The sequence below is a fragment of the Aquarana catesbeiana genome, linkage group LG01 (assembly GCF_042186555.1).
Source record: "Aquarana catesbeiana isolate 2022-GZ linkage group LG01, ASM4218655v1, whole genome shotgun sequence".
Lineage (NCBI taxonomy): Eukaryota > Metazoa > Chordata > Amphibia > Anura > Ranidae > Aquarana > Aquarana catesbeiana.
The window spans coordinates 446,101,918-446,117,939 of NC_133324.1; the positions used below are offsets into that span (position 1 = coordinate 446,101,918).

At 43.0% G+C, this 16,022-nt stretch overlaps 1 protein-coding gene across 1 annotated transcript in view; it reads right to left on the reverse strand.

Annotated features, from left to right (window-relative positions):
* Window positions 1-14,363, reverse strand: part of ACER2 (alkaline ceramidase 2) — a 47,786-nt gene extending 33,423 nt beyond the window's left edge. Inside the window, exons 1-2 of the mRNA XM_073636492.1 lie at window positions 14,073-14,363; window positions 13,639-13,785 (exon numbers count right to left, since the gene is read on the reverse strand). Coding sequence (XP_073492593.1) covers window positions 13,639-13,746 — 108 coding nt within the window. The 5' untranslated portion in view covers window positions 13,747-13,785; window positions 14,073-14,363. The remainder of the gene's footprint in view (window positions 1-13,638; window positions 13,786-14,072) is intronic.
* Between the last annotated feature and the right edge of the window lie 1,659 nt (window positions 14,364-16,022).

Genomic DNA, 16,022 nt, shown 5'->3' on the forward strand with positions numbered 1-16,022 from the left:
AGGTGTAATACATTCAAAAGTGAACTTATCCTTTACCTGATGTGATATTTTTGAGATATTATTATACAGGATTTACACAGCGCCAACAGTTTGTGGAACACTTTACAAAATGAGGGCAGACAGTACAGATTACAATACAATTCAATACAGAAGGAATCAGAGGGCCCTGCTCTTCGGAGTTTACATTTTAAATGGGAAAGTCAGACAATACAAAAAGGTAATAACTGTGGGGGATGAACTGATGGAGAAAATAAAAGTACATGTTAGGTAGAGGCAGGATAGGCTTCTGTAAAGAGTAGGGTTGCACCAATACTAGTATCGGTGCCGATACCGAGTGTTTGCGCAAGTATCGGTACTCGTGCAAATGCACCGATACTTTCAGGCCAGTTCTTTGAGCTGTCAGTGGGTCTCCCCAATGTTAAAGAAGTCCGGTAATTGGAGCTCTCAAAAACAAAAGCAGCCGGCAATGTTTATTAACAACATTGCTCAGCCCTGAAACACTAAAATAAAAAGAAACATTGTCTCTTTTTGTATATTTCCGTTTCTTCATCTGCAGATCAAAGGGATGAACAAATGTTCCTCTGTTTAACCCCTTAATAACCCTTCATTTACTCTAATCAGCCTTAATTAACTTCCTATTCTCCTCCATTTAATTATTATTTTCCTGCTTTTTTTCTTTTGTTCATGTCTATTTTATAAACAATAAACAAGTAAAAACTTTTTTTTTGTTTGCTTTGTTAGTGAATATTTTTACACATATATATTAACATATATTTACACATTTCACATTGAAAAAGCACTAAATTAAAAAAAAATCTATTTTATTTCATTTGTAAATAAGCTTTTCAATGCTTTTTACCATTGCTGACAGCTGAAGTTAAAACAAAACAGTTGCGGTAATTGGTACTAAAAAAAAAAAAAAAAAAAAAAGTATCAGCACTTGTACTCATTGTAAAAAAAAAAAAATGGGATCGGTGCATCTCTAGTTTATAGGGATCACCTAAAAGTGGACAGAGTGGAAGATAGTCAGACAGATTGCAGTAGAGAGTTCCAGAGGATAGGAGAGGCTCAAGGGAAGTCCTGGGAGAAGGTGACGAGGGAACTAAAGAGCAGGAGGTCTTGGGAGGAACAAAGAGAACGATTTGGTTGGTACTTTGAGACTAGGTTATACAGAATGTATTTTTATACAGTCATGGCCAAAAATATTGGTACCCTGCATTTCTGTCAGATAATGCAGCACTTCGCACAGAAAATTGTTGCAATCACAAATGTTTAGGCATTCTCATGTTTATTTCTTTTGTTTGTATTGGTATGACACAAAAAAAAAAGTGGAAAAACATACAGCCAAATCTGACACATTCCACGCAAAACTCCAGTAAAAAGTTCCTTAGCCAATGAACCAAAAGAAAACAGAAAAGTGGGTTTATTCTGTTAAAGTGGAATAGCCCTTGAAATGCTTCTCTGATTAATACAATGAATGGATTTTACAGTTACAGATAGTACACTATTAATACATAAAACCTACTAACAAGGTCATTTCTTGCTGTCAGTTACAACTAGTCAGAATCCTTTTTTTTTTAACTCTGAAATGCAAAAAACACAGCTGGAAATTGGCTGGTTGCTATTGGCAACAAAAAAATGCTCCCACAAGTGTACGTTTTATGAATAAACCCCAGGATTTTTAAAAACAACATGTGAGGACAGCCCCTGCAGTGATTTTACCATGCAGAATATGAGGGAAAAGGCCATAGAAAAAAAAACTATGAATGTGCATTTGTTCAGCTCCCTGTGAGGAATGCCTGTTTGACTCATAAAAAACGCATGTGCTGCTGATCTGAGGACAATAACTATGAAACACAGAGAACTATACAGTGTAAACGTATAATGTAGTCCTGTGAAAAGTTCTGCCTGTGTGCTGTGGGGCCATTCCTCACAGAGATTCATGGCATTTATTTTTAGAAAAGCTAGGCTATTCTCTTTAATCTGTACCTTCTTAGAATAAAAATGCTGAAAATGGTTTTTGTAAGTAGAAATCTGTGCAGCTCGACACTGAAAATCAGGCTGAAAATTTTGTAGCATTAAGCTGGATACACGCTATACAATTTTCTTTAATTTTTTTCATTTAGATTTACCAAAACCATATGATATGAGGTCAAACCTAAACACTTTCAATTTGTATGCAGTCAGGCAGGCCCTTGTATTACATACAGTATCTCACAAAAGTGAGTACACCCCTCACATTTTTGTAAATATATTATATCTTTTCATGTGACAACACTGAAGAAATTACACTTTTCTACAATGTAAAGTAAAGTAGTGTGTATACACCTTGTATAACAGTGTAAATTTGCTGTCCCCTCAAAATAACTGAACACACAGCCCTTAATGTCTAAACCGCTGGCAGCAAAAGTGAGTACACCCCTAAGTGAAAATGTCCAAATTGGGCACAATTAGCCATTTTCCCTCCCCGATGTCATGTGATCCATGTTACAAGGTCTCAGGTGTGAATGGGAAGCAGGTGTGTTAAATTTGGTGTTATCGCTCTAACTCTCTCATACTGGTCACTGGAAGTTCAACATGGCACCTCATGGCAAAGAACTCTGAGGATCTGAAAAAAAAATTATTTTTGCTCTACATAAAGAAGGCCTAGGATATTAGAAGATTGCCAAGACCCTGAAACTGAGCTGCAGCACGGTGGCCAAGACCATACAGTGGTTTAACAGGACAGGTTCCATTTAGAACAGGCCTCTCCATGGTCGACCAAAGAAGTTGAGTGCATGTGCTCAGCATCATATCCAAAGGTTGTTTTTGGGATATAGATGTATGAGTGCTGCCAGCATTGCTGCAGAGGTTGAAGGGGTGGGGGGGGTCAGCCTGTCAGTGCTCAGCCCATACGCTGCATCAAATTGGTCTGCATGGCTGTTGTCCCAAAAGGAAGCCTCTTCTAAAGAAAGACTGCAAACAGTTTGCTGAAGACAAGCAGACCAAGGACATTGATTACTGGAACCATGTCCTGTGGTCTGATGAGACCAAGATAAAAACTTATTTGGTTCAGATAGTGTCAAGCGTGTGTGACGGCAACCAGATGAGGAGTACAAAGACTAGTGTGTCTTGCCTACAGTCAAGCATGGTGATGGGAGTGTCATGGTTTGGGGCTGCATGAGTGCTGCTGGCACTGGGGAGCTACAGTTCATTGAGGGAACCATGAATGCCAACATGTACTGTGACATACTGAAGCAGAGCATGATCCCCTCCCTTTAGAGATTGGGCCACAGAGCAGTATTCCAACATGATAACGACCCCAAACACACCTCCAAGACTACCATTGCCTCCCTAAAGAAGCTGAGGGTAAAGGTGATGGACTGGCCAGGCATGTCTCCAGACCTAAACCTTATTGAGCATCTGTGGGGCATCCTCAAATGAAAGGTGGAGGAGCGCAAGGTCTCTAACATCCACCAGCTCTGTGATGTCATCATGGAGGAGTGGAAGAGGACTCCAGTGGCAACCTGTGAAACTCTGGTGAACTCCATTCCCAAGAGGGTTAAGGCAGTGCTGGAAAATAATGGTGGCCACACAAAATATTGACACTTTGGGTCCAATTCAGACACTTTCACTTAGGGGTGTACTCACTTTTGTTGCCAGCGGTTTAGATATTAATGGCTATGTGTTGAGTTATTTTGAGGGGACAGCAAATTTACACTGTGCAAAGTGTAATTTCTTCAGTGTTGTCACATGAAAAGATAAAATTAAATATTTACAAACATGTGAGGAGTGTACTAACTTTTGTGAGATACTGTAGTTGAAGGTAAATCTAAAGGAAATAGAACAAAAGTTGTAGAGTATGTATCCAGCTTTAGTATAATAAATTCACTCCTAACTCTCTACTATGTGAAGGATAACTTACTGCTTACTTGAGCATATTGTACAAGATGTACCCAAAATCCCCAGCAGCCAATCAGAAATCAGCTTCAGTGTAATCAAGCTATTTTAAAATAACGTGGTAATGAGTTGATATACTTATCCAAGTCTGTGTCCTCATCAGCCTAATATATGGCAGCAACAAATACTCGTCAACAAACTTTTTAGAATCTCCAAAGATGTTTCAGCCCATCTTCTTCGCAAAACCGACAAAAAAACCTGGAAGCAGATTGGTTTCTATGCAGAGATGCACCAGATTTTGCACTCTCCAGTTTTAGTAAATCAACCCCCATAGGGGAAGATTTACTAAAACTGGTTCATACAGGATCTGGTGTAGTGGTGCATAGTAACCAATCAGATTCTAACTTCAGCTTGTTCAATTTAGCTTTGACAATAAAACCTAGAGGCCCCATTCACACCTAAACATTTCGTAGCTTGTACCTCGGAAAAAAACGTTCAACAAGCAAAACCCTAGTGTTTCCAATAGCCCTTGTTCATATCTGAGCGTCCTGTCACTTGAAGCAAAATGCCTGTTGCTCAAAAAAGCACATCGCTACTTTGCAGGCAGAATTGAGCATATTTGTCCCCATTGACTCCAATGAAAACGCCTAAAAGTGTGACATGAGATTTTTTTCAAGTGTTTTGTAGCATGATTTCTGCTCAAACAGCAGTTCTCTGCCCCTTTATAAAGAGGAAGTAAACCCTGATGAGTTTTACTTCCTTTCTTTTACCCTGCAAAGTAAAAGCATTATGTGCTAGTATGCATCGCATACTAGCACATTATGTGACACTTACCTGCAAATGAAGCTCGCGCCGTCCCCGCTGCAGGCCACATCCATCTTCGCCTGTCTTCCTTTCAGGGATGCAGACTCTGGCTCTGTGACTGGCCAGAGCCACGTGATGTCACTCTTGCGCATGGAAGCCACCGGTCACGGCACTTGCTCATGAAGAAACGGGGGGGTTTCTTCACGGCGCATGACATCATGAGCGCAGTATATAGTAAATATCTCTTAAACGGCACATGTTTAGGAGATATTTACAGTACCTAGAGCTAAGCTTTATTCTAGGCTTACCTATAGGTACAACCTGCAAAGAGAGGTTTACAACCTCTTTGAGCAGCACTCCACACCTTTTAGTTGAAAAAACGAATAACAAAAGCTGCAAAAAAAGGTGCAATTCTGTCCAAAAATGCTGGAAAATGTTTGAAAATGTGACGCTTAGCTGACTGGTTACTATGTACAGCTGCACCAGATTCTGTGTGCACCCATTTTAGTAAGTCTTCCCCATGGATTTTGAAAATTTTGGATGGTCATGGAAACAAGAATTGGTGAGAAATTTTCAGTGGAGACACATTTTTCCCCATGATAACTCTTACAGAGTTAGATTTACCCTCACTTCCTGTTGTCTCCCTATGTTAATAAGTACCAGTCGGATGTATGTAACTCGGGCACTTCCCTGTATATGCAAGTATATACAAAGTATATACAGTGCCTTGAAAAAGTATTCACACCCCTTGAAATTTTGCACATTTTGTCATGTTACAACCAAACGTAAATGTATTTTACTGGGATTTTATGTTACAAATAAATATGTGAAAAGTGTGGCGTGCATTTGTATTTAGCCCCCTTTACGCTAATACCCCTAACTAAAATCTACTGGAACCAATTGCCTTCAGAAGTAACCAAATTAGTAAATAGAGTCCACCTGTGTGTAATTTAATCTCAGTATAAATACAGCTGTTCTGTGAAGCCCTCAGAGGTTTGTTAGTGATACTTAGTGAACAAACAGCATCATGAAGGCCAAGGAACACACCAGACAGGTCAGGGATAAAGTTGTGAAGTTTAAAGCAGAGTTAGGTTATAAAAAAAAATATCCCAAGCTTTGAACATTTCATGGAGCACTGTTCAATCCATCATCCAAAAATGGAAAGAGTATGACACAACTGCCAACCTACCAAGACATGGCCGTCCACCTAAACTGACAGGCCGGGCAAGAAGAGCATTAATCAGAGAAGCAGCCAAGATGCCCATGATAACTCTGGAGGAGCTGCAGAGAGCCACAGCTCAGGTGGGAGAATCTGTCCACAGGACAACTATTAGTTGTGCACTTCACAAATCTGGCCTTTATGGAAGAGTGGCAAGAAGAAAGCCATTGTTGAAAGAAAGCCATGAGAAGTCCAGTTTACAGTTTGCGAGAATCCATGTGGGGGACACAGCAAACATGTGGAAGAAGGTGCTCTGGTCAGATGAGACCAAAATTGAACTTTTTGGCCTAAAAGGAAAATGCTATATGTGGCAGAAAACTAGCACTGTACATCACCCTGAAAACACCATCCCCACTGTGAAACATGGTGGTGGCAGCATGATGTTGTGGGGATGTTTTTATTCAGCAGGGACAGGGAAGCTGGGAAGATTGATCGAGCCATCACAAAATTTAAAAAAATTAAAAAGATGTACACAGCCAGGGGTATTCTCCTCATTACAATTTATTGAAAAAAGTGTAACATTAACACAAACAACTCTCTATGTGTGTTCTAACCTCCCCTACAAAACCCCATCAACCCTCAAAAAAGATTGATGGAGCCAAATACAGGGCAATCTTAAAAGAAAACCTGTTAAGAGTCTGCAAAAGACTTCACTGGGGAGGAGGTTCACCTTCCAGCAGGACAATGACCCTAAATATACAGCCAGAGCTACAATGGAATGGTTTAGAGCAAAGCATATTCATGTGTTAGAATGGCTCAGTCAAAATTCAGAACTAAATCCAATTGAGAATCTGTGGCAAGAAAATTGCTGTCCACAGACGCTCTCCATACAATCTGACAGAGCTCGAGCTATTTTGCAAAGAAGGGTCATCAAGAAAAAGAAGCAGCCAGCAACTCCATAACATCAAGCGTATTTATTGTAAAGCCTTCACAGTGAGTACAGTCAGCAGCAGACTAGTTTTGGCGATAAGCCTCGTACACAAGATCAGATTTTCCGCAGACAAGACCACTGACTTTTGTCTGAAGGGCGTTGGCCAGGAACTTGTCTTGCATACAAACGGCAAGGAATTGTCCGCCAACAAACACGTACGTAGTGATGTACTACGTGGTTTTTCAGCTCTTTAGTGCCACCCTTTGAGCTCTTTCTACCAATGTCGTGTTAGCAGAAGTTTGGCGAGTGTTGATTCACGCTTTTCATTTCGCGATTTTCAGTTCATTTCTGAGCGGCCGCTCGTCAACCAGCCATGTTGCGGAATCGGAGGAGAAAATGTGTTATATATTATTGGCCTTGGAGTTATTGCTTTGACCCAAGTCCAGGAACAGGAGGGGGAGAATTTCTTGGACCAAAAATTGGTTGCTTTATTAATCATGACCAATTACTGTATGTCATATGCCTTTGCTGTTGGAGCTCCAGGAGAATAATCCGGATGATTTTCGGAATAATCTCCGGATGACGGACCCCTGCTTCCACCAACTCTTGGCATTGGTGACCCCCTATATTAAGAAGCAGGACACATGCATGAGGCTTTTATTTTATTTTTTGGTTGAATAATAATGATTTGATATTTTTGGATGCATAGAATGCACTTTTTGGTTAAGTTCTATTGGCAGATAGCATGTCTAATTTTATTTGTTTTCTTTTCTTAATGCACAATAAAAAAATTGTGGAGAATAATACTTGGCTATGTGTTTTACTTCAAATGACAGTTTGGGAGTAGGCAGTTACATTTAAGAAATACAATGTAAAATTATCAAATGAGACCAACTTAGTTGTATCATTGATCTTAAAGACTACGGAATAATGGTGTTGTGGTAACTTGCACCAAAAAAAAAAAAAAAAAAAAAAAAAAAAACAACAAGCATATATTATTCTTGATATCACTAAAAAAAAAAAAGCCTTTGAAAATGTGTTTGCAATAACTCCATCAGTATCACCAGCAAAGCAGCTTCATTATTATCCCATTAAAGAAGAAGGGAATGTGTGCTGCATTTCGAGATTTCATAATTTGCTACAACATGAATGTTAATTCTCCATTACGAGCGCTAGTTTACAAGACCGACCGCTTCCAGCTCGTCCTTGCTTCCCAGTATGCGTGTTTGTACTTTGGACTTTTGTCTGACAGACTTGTGTACACACCCTCTGAGAATCCGACAACAGACATTTGTCCGCGGAAAAAATTTTAAAGCCTGCCATCCAACATTTGTCCACAGAAAATCTGACAACAATTGTCCGATGGAGCGCACAAACGGTCGGATTTTCCGCCAACAGCCTGTCATCAAACATTTCCCGTCGGAAAGTCTGATCGTGTGTACGAGGCTTAAGACTGTTCTGAGCCATACAATCTTTGATCGAATTTTGCAAAGAAGAATGGGCAAAAATGTCATTCTCTAGATGTGCAAAGCTGGTAGACATCCCCAAAAAGACTTGCAGCTGTAATTGCAGTGAAAGGTGGTTCTACAAAGTACTGACTCAGGGGGCTGAATACAAATGCACGCCACACTTTTCACATATTTATTTAAAATTTTGAAAGCCATTTATCATTTTCGTTCCTACTTTACAATTATGTGCCACTTTGTGTTGGTCTATCACATAAAATCCCAATGACATATATTTACGTTTTTGGTTGTAACATAACAAAATGTGGAAAATGTCAAGGGGTATGAATACTGTTTCAAAGCACTGTACATGGAAATGAAAACACTGGCAGCTAGAAGAGAAAGAAGAAGAATTTCATGCATTTATGCACCTGTACATGAAGTCTTTATGGAACAGAACGTGCGTTTTATATTTAGGATCTTTTTGGTGGCCTCTGCCAGGAAGATCCCGTGTATAAAGATCAGTAGTTATTACGTCCACCCGCAAGAGGCCATATCATCATCCATTTCCAATATAAATCATGTTAATTACACTGTAGATATTTCAAAGGAATTCATTCAAACACAAGAATGTCATGTATGACTCCTTATTGCAGAAAGAAAAGGGAAGAAAACGCCAAACCGGCATAGTTCTGTACAAATTATTACGTAAAATACCATATAAAACAAATGGAACTCACAAGCGGGTGAGAGGGAGAGAGAGGATGACAGTCTGCAGTGGATTGTAATGAGCTGGGAGCTATGTGGTAGTTCTTGGTGGAGAGCAAGATAAGCCTGGGGTCCGTGCAGGGAGAGCGGCGTCAGGTTGCCCTGTGTGGCCGTGATGTGGGAAATGGGATGTCCGCCCAAAGACGATTTGTCCAGCTGGAGTAGTGAGAGGAGCTATCAGTCCAACCGCTGTGTGAGCCAATCTGAACGCGTTTCGGAAGCTTAACCACGCCTCCTTCATCAGCCTGATTGAAACACTGTCTCAAACAATCAGGCTGATGAAGGAGGCGTGGTTAAGCTTCCGAAACGCGTCCTGATTGGCTGACACAGCGGTTGGACTGATAGCTCCTCTCACTACTCCAGCTGGACACCTTCTTTGGGCGGACATCTCATTTCTGGATATACCATCACGGCCACACAGGGCAACCTTATGCTGGTCTCCCTGCATGGACCCCAGGCTCATCTTGCTCTCCACCACAGCCAGCCACCACAGACCAAAGACTACCACATAGCTCCCATCTCATTACAATCCACTGCAGACTGTCTTCATCCTCTCTCTCCCCCTCACCCACTTGTGAATTCCATTTGTTTTATATGGTATTTTATAAATTATGCAGAACTATGCCGGTTTGGCGTTGTCTTCCTTTCCCTTCCTATTTTACAGATTGTGGATTTCCAGCCCATATATGAAAGCAGCCTTGCCAGCACCACAGTGTCAGCTATTTTCTACCAATTGACATTTTTATTCTTATACCTCTGGAAATAAGTATCTTTCAATACTTCTTTTTTAACTTGGTATATGACATTTTATCACTATAGGATGGGCACGGTGTCAGCGCTGTAGTGTTTTTTGGTCACGTCTCTAGATGACTCCTTAGAGTAATTGTCCCTAGCTGTAATTACACTGGAGTCTCTGATGATGATTTAGTAGCTATTATGCTTACATAATTATTTCCGGTTATCAAGTAAAAGAAAATTGCTGTGCACACCTCATGTAATTGCTGTTAATGTCTAAAGTGTGGTGCTCTGTAAACACACAGCTATGTTGTATATTTCCTGAAACAGAGGTGTGAATGCCTGCTACCTTTATCACTGTGCTGGGCACTATACGTTTCCTGGAGAGACAGACTATTGGTCCTAAAATCAGATACACTATAAGTTAAAAAAGAGAAGTATTGGAATTGAAAAAACAAACATACATACTCACCTAGGTGGAAGCAGCATTATTCTGATACTGCAGCTGTTCCCCCGCCACCTCTAAGATCAAGAGCTGAGCGATCATATGACCACTGTTCGCTCAGATCTCTGGTCCACTCTGAGCACAGGGTGATGACTGTCAGTCGTCAGTTCATTGCTCTGCCCCCCCAGCTCTCACTGGAGTGCTGGGCTGTGGAGGGGCTGGCTCAGGCTCTCAGCAGCTCACAGATGCTAAGCCAGCTACCAGTCAGGCAGCTGGGCCGATCCCAACTTTATTGTCAGGATCCCTGCAGAGTCTTTAGCGGCTCTGTGACGTCAGCCGACAGCAGACTATAGCTAGCTGTCGGCTGAATCTCGGTCACAGGAATGCAGAACTAAGTGCACTCCTATGACCCACAGAAGTATGGCCAAAAGAACTTTAGCGATATGTCTCCTTTAAAGAACAATTGTAATATTCAAGTAACATCAAGCTATAGCAACTAATTAACAACTGAATCAAAAAAAGAATTCCAAGTATGGATATTTTATAAATAGTTACATTGTTCCAGTTTAGACCAATGTAACTATGTATATAACATACCTGGCCGATTCCCCTGGAAGCTGGAAATCACTATAATAGACACCACTACTGTAGTCCTCTCCACTTACTTCTAAGCCCTGTGCTGAACGCCTGACTTTCTGCATGCTGAATATAGGAGGTCGGACGCTCAGCAGATTAATGCCCACTGTCGTGCCATTGCACATATGTGTTGGGCAGTTGTAAGGGGGTTCATTTGCCTGTGCATGTAAAATCATGGTAGCTGATCTGCAAATATACTATCCAGCCTGACAAACCCTTTTAGTATTCCATCTAGTGCATGCATCATAATATATGCCTGCAAACAAACGTACAGCTGTCTATGGAATCCTACAAATCCCCCATACCACAAAAGGAAACCGTGTTTTTCACTTACTGTCCACCTTGCTTTGCCCACATTGATAGATCACTACACAGAATCCCCCTTTGTACTCTTTAAACAGGCGGCGGTAAAAACAGGCGGTTGAACTGTAGTTTTACCACACTCCCAACTATCTACCTAAAACACAGCATACAGCAGGATGAAACAGTACACATCCTGCTCTAAATTTAAATAGTAACTCCACTTTTGTTGAGAAAAAAAAGATTTCCCTCTGGGTGATCATTGATGTACGTTGCAGGGATTTTTACAAACTTTCTTGTAGATTCCTACCTTCTGTTAATCGAAAGAAATAGCTGCTTGTTTGTCTGTGTTTATGTGGAAAACAAATCTAATGGGAGTGATTTTATAATTATCAATCAGCTGCTGCACCTGCAGGGATCTAATGAGGAAAGCTGCAGGGTCTGCATTCCCTTAGACATGATTTCCCTTTGGGAGTACTTCACCAAAAATTACATTTTTGTTGCAGGGGATGCCCAAAATCTGATTTCTATCTTTGTGTACAGAATGCCTCCAGGTTGCTATATATATAGCAGGGACCTCCAAACTTTATAAACAAAGGGCCAGTTTACTCTTCTTTAAACTTTGGGGGGGGACTGTGGCCCGCAGGAGTAGAAAATGTCCTTGTCTCAGTGGGAGTAAACAGTGTCCACTCTTTGCTATTATACAGCAATCAGTGTAGCGCTGGACATAAGAGTGTAACTGGTGATTAGAAATTGGTGCACAATCTCTGATAATGCTAGGGTGTAATGCCGAATAAACAATGTAAATACACCAAAAATAATCATCTAAAGCTTATATCTATACAATACATAGTGATATTCCTTTTAAATATGGGACCATGCCAGAAATAGGTATGTGTGAAAAGAATAATAAAAGTGAAAAATAAAATAAAAAGTTCAAAAAAGTGTCCCAAATAACAATGTGTAAAATCCAAAAGAGATCCGGAGGAAGATATATTGCAGGATTCGGGAATATTCGATCCACCTCCCGTGCAGCCCACCACCAAATGGTAAAGATGAAGGCTTACCAGAAAGCCTGCGACCGCCCTTACTCAGGGGGGTCAGAACAAGCTTAGTTGTGGAAATGTCCAGGGATGATGGAGCCTCCGAGTCCTCTCTCACTACATCGGGCAGGCAGCCCACAGCAACGGGAACCCCGAAGAAGAAGTTCACAAGAATTCCCTCAATGTTTCTTCTCGGAAAAGGTCAGATATAAATGAGCAAAGATATGAACATGACTGGATGTCCAGACCGACAGGTAATGGCTCAGTAGTGCAAACCACATGGGTCTCAGCCCAACCCAGAATCCAGAAGAAGATCAATGAATCCAGCATGGGTTGACTGCATGGACTCCACTCTTTGCTATTAGCGGGAGGAATAGTACCCATTGTTAGCGTCAGCAAGAGGAATAGTGCTCCATCATTGGTGTCAGCGGGAGGAATAGTGCCCCATCATTGGTGTCAGCGGGAGGAATAGTGCCCCATCATTGGTGTCAGCAAGAGGAATTGTGCCCCATCATTGGTGTCAGCAAGAGGAATTGTGCCCCATCATTGGTGTCAGCAAGAGGAATTGTGCCCCATCATTGGTGTCAGCAAGAGGAATTGTGCCCCATCGTTGGTGTCAGCAAAAGGAATAGTGCCCCATTGTAGGTGTCAGCGGGAGGAATAGTGCCCCATCGTTGATGTCAGCGGGAGGAATAGTGCCCCATCGTTGATGTCAGCGGGAGGAATAGTGCCCCATCATTGGTGTCAGCAGGAGGAATAGTACCCCATCATTAGTGTCAGCAGGAGGAATAGTACCCCGTCATTGGTTTCAGCGGGAGGAATAGTGCCCCATCACTGGTGTCAGTGTGAGGAATAGTGTCCCATCACTGGTAATAGGGGGGAGAAATTGTGTCCCATAATAGATGTCAATAGGAGGAATAGTGCCCCATTGTCAGTGGGGGGGGGGGGGGGATAATTCCCAAAGGGCCATATAAAAGCAAGCAAAAGGCAGAATCCAGCCCCCGGTCTGCCGTTTGGAGACCACTGCTATATAGCATTGCATTTTCCAGAAAAATACAGAGCTGCAGTTTGAAGAGGAAAGGTAATTTTAACAACATTCAATTACAACATGACTTGTGTAGCAATTGTATACGCTATATTAGTTGATCCCCCCCCCCCCACAAAAGTGGAGTTACCCTTTAACGCAGACTGCTGAGTCAACAGGTGGCACCACTTGCCATACTCACTTATTCAAGCCAATGGGACCACACTGACACCACAAGTGGTTGTACCATGTTAGTTCCATTAAACAAAAAAAACAGGCAATTTGAAGGTGACCGATTGCCTCCTCAACGCCTGTAAGACGCTGTAAGCGTCCTCTGTGGATTTCTTTTCAGAGACTAGTCTTATACAGGCCTCTACCCCAAAAGTAATAGGATTTGTAGATGAAATGACAGCTGTTATTGTTTTTATAAATGGCTGCCTCACCGATGTAGTATATAGAGAGCACTCACCGTATTGTAAAACTCGGCGATAGTGGGGACGATCTTGTAGTTGCCTTCACACCAGTCCACCTCAGAGCTGCCAGCCTGCAGATGGTCCCATAGCTTCAAAGATGCCATCTCTGATCGACTTCTCTGCAGACAAATCACCCCTTAGATCTGATAGGAAGGGGAGAAGAAATAGAATCCTATAATCAATGCTTGTTCCTATTGAGTCATTCAAGTCTTTAGACTATGAAGTGCCCATACACTATACAATTCTATCTAGATCTAGAAGAACTATGTCTTAGGAGGACCATCCTAAGTAATGGTGAAATGAGGCAGACCCTTGCACTGTGATGAGAAGGAGATTGTACCATCAGATTGTATAGTGTATGGGCAGCCTAGGCTTAGTGCCCGATCTCTCTAACAAGTCATGACTATCACATCCAAAGTGGTGGAGCTACCTGCTGTAAGTGTGACGAGCTGCTGCAGATCTTCTTTCTCCTTTGGCTGCCACCTACAGAAAGTCTCTTCTTATGTAAACAGCAGCAGGCGATCTTCAGGCTCCTGTATACACAGCGAGGCTCAGCTCTGACCAGGCGGCCAGAAGACAATATTTAGTATGAGAAGCCGGGCACAGGTCAGATCCCATCCAGTGTCTCCGACCATCTGCTCCTTTCTGGAACTGCACACAATAATAAAAGCCGTCCATTAGCCGGATAAAGTCCCGCCCCGGGGGAGGGGCCAGGCCGGCACATGAACCGTGCGGGCCCCGCCCCCTCCAGGCTATGGCTTGTTTACATGTTCAGTAGACAGTAGGTATCAGAGTGAGCCTGGATTATGGATTCAGCCAATCACAGGGCTCCTCCGCACAAAGATTCCTCTCTTATCCTCAGCCACTCATTTATTCTCGGAGTCTGTCTGGTCTTATCCTGTTATTCCGTTTAATCAGGAATGGATAGCACTGAAGCCTGATGAATGTATTAGGAATAGATAAGAAGGATTGTTTTTCTACACACTGATTGAAGTGATATCAAAAGTAGAACAAACCAAAATCGCGGCTACGCTGATGGAACCAATGTTATTGCTCTTGTCATGTAATTCAATGCCATCCGATTCACATCTAAAATCACATCAGTGCGAACCAGGGCTAAAGGCATAGCTCCCAACTGTCCCTGATTTCTAGGGACAGTCCCTGATTTGGAACAAAGTCCCTCTTTCCTCCCATAGGCGTGTGCACAGGGTGTGCCAGATGTGCTGCATAGAAAGGGACTGGGGATTCTGTCTAAAAAGTGAGACATCCGGGGTTTGTTTAGACCCCAGATATTTCACCAAAGCCCCCTACCCAATGGGGCTCCTAAAAAAATAATAAAAATGAACTACTGACACCAATCTCTGTCCTACTGACACCGTCCACTGCCCTACTGACACCGTCCACTGCCCTACTAACACTGTCCACTGCCCTACTGACACCAACCTCTGCCCTACTGACACCGCCCACTGCCCTACTGACCCCAACCTCTGCCCTACTGACACCGTCCACTGCCCTACTAACACCAACCTCTGCCCTACTGACACCAACCTCCGCCCTACTGACACTGTCCACTGCCCTACTGAGACCAACCTCTGCCCTACTGACACCGTTCACTGCCCTACTGTCACCAACTTCTGTCCTACTGACACCATCCACTGCCCTACTGACACTGTCCACTACCCTACTGACCCCAACCTCTGCCCTACTGACACCAACCTCTGCCCTACTGACACCAACCTCTGCCCTACTGACACCGTCCACTGCCCTACTGACACCGTCCACTGCCCTACTGACACCAGCCACTGCCCTACTGACACCGTCCACTGCCCTACTGACACCGTCCACTGCCCTACTGACACCAACCTCTGCCCTACTGACACCGTCCACTGACACCGTCCACTGACCTACTGACACTGTCCACTGCCCTACTGACACCAACCTCTGCCCTACTGACACCGTCCACTGCCCTACTGACACCGTCCACTGCCCTACTGACACTGCCCACTGCCCTACTGACACCAACCTCTGCCCTACTGACACCAATCTCTGCCCTACTGACACCAACCTCTGCCCTACTGACACCGCCCACTGCCCCACTGACACCAACCTCTGCCCTACTGACACCATCCACTGCCCTACTGACCCCAACCTCTGCCCTACTGACACCAACCTCTGCCCTACTGACGCCGTCCACTGCCCTATTGACCCCAACCTCTGCCCTACTGACACCGTCCACTGCCCTACTGACACCGTCCACTGCCCTACTGACACCGTCCACTGCCCTACTGACACCAACCTCTGCCCTACTGACACCGTCCACTGACACCGTCCACTGACCTACTGACACTGTCCACTGCCCTACTGACACCAACCTCTGCCC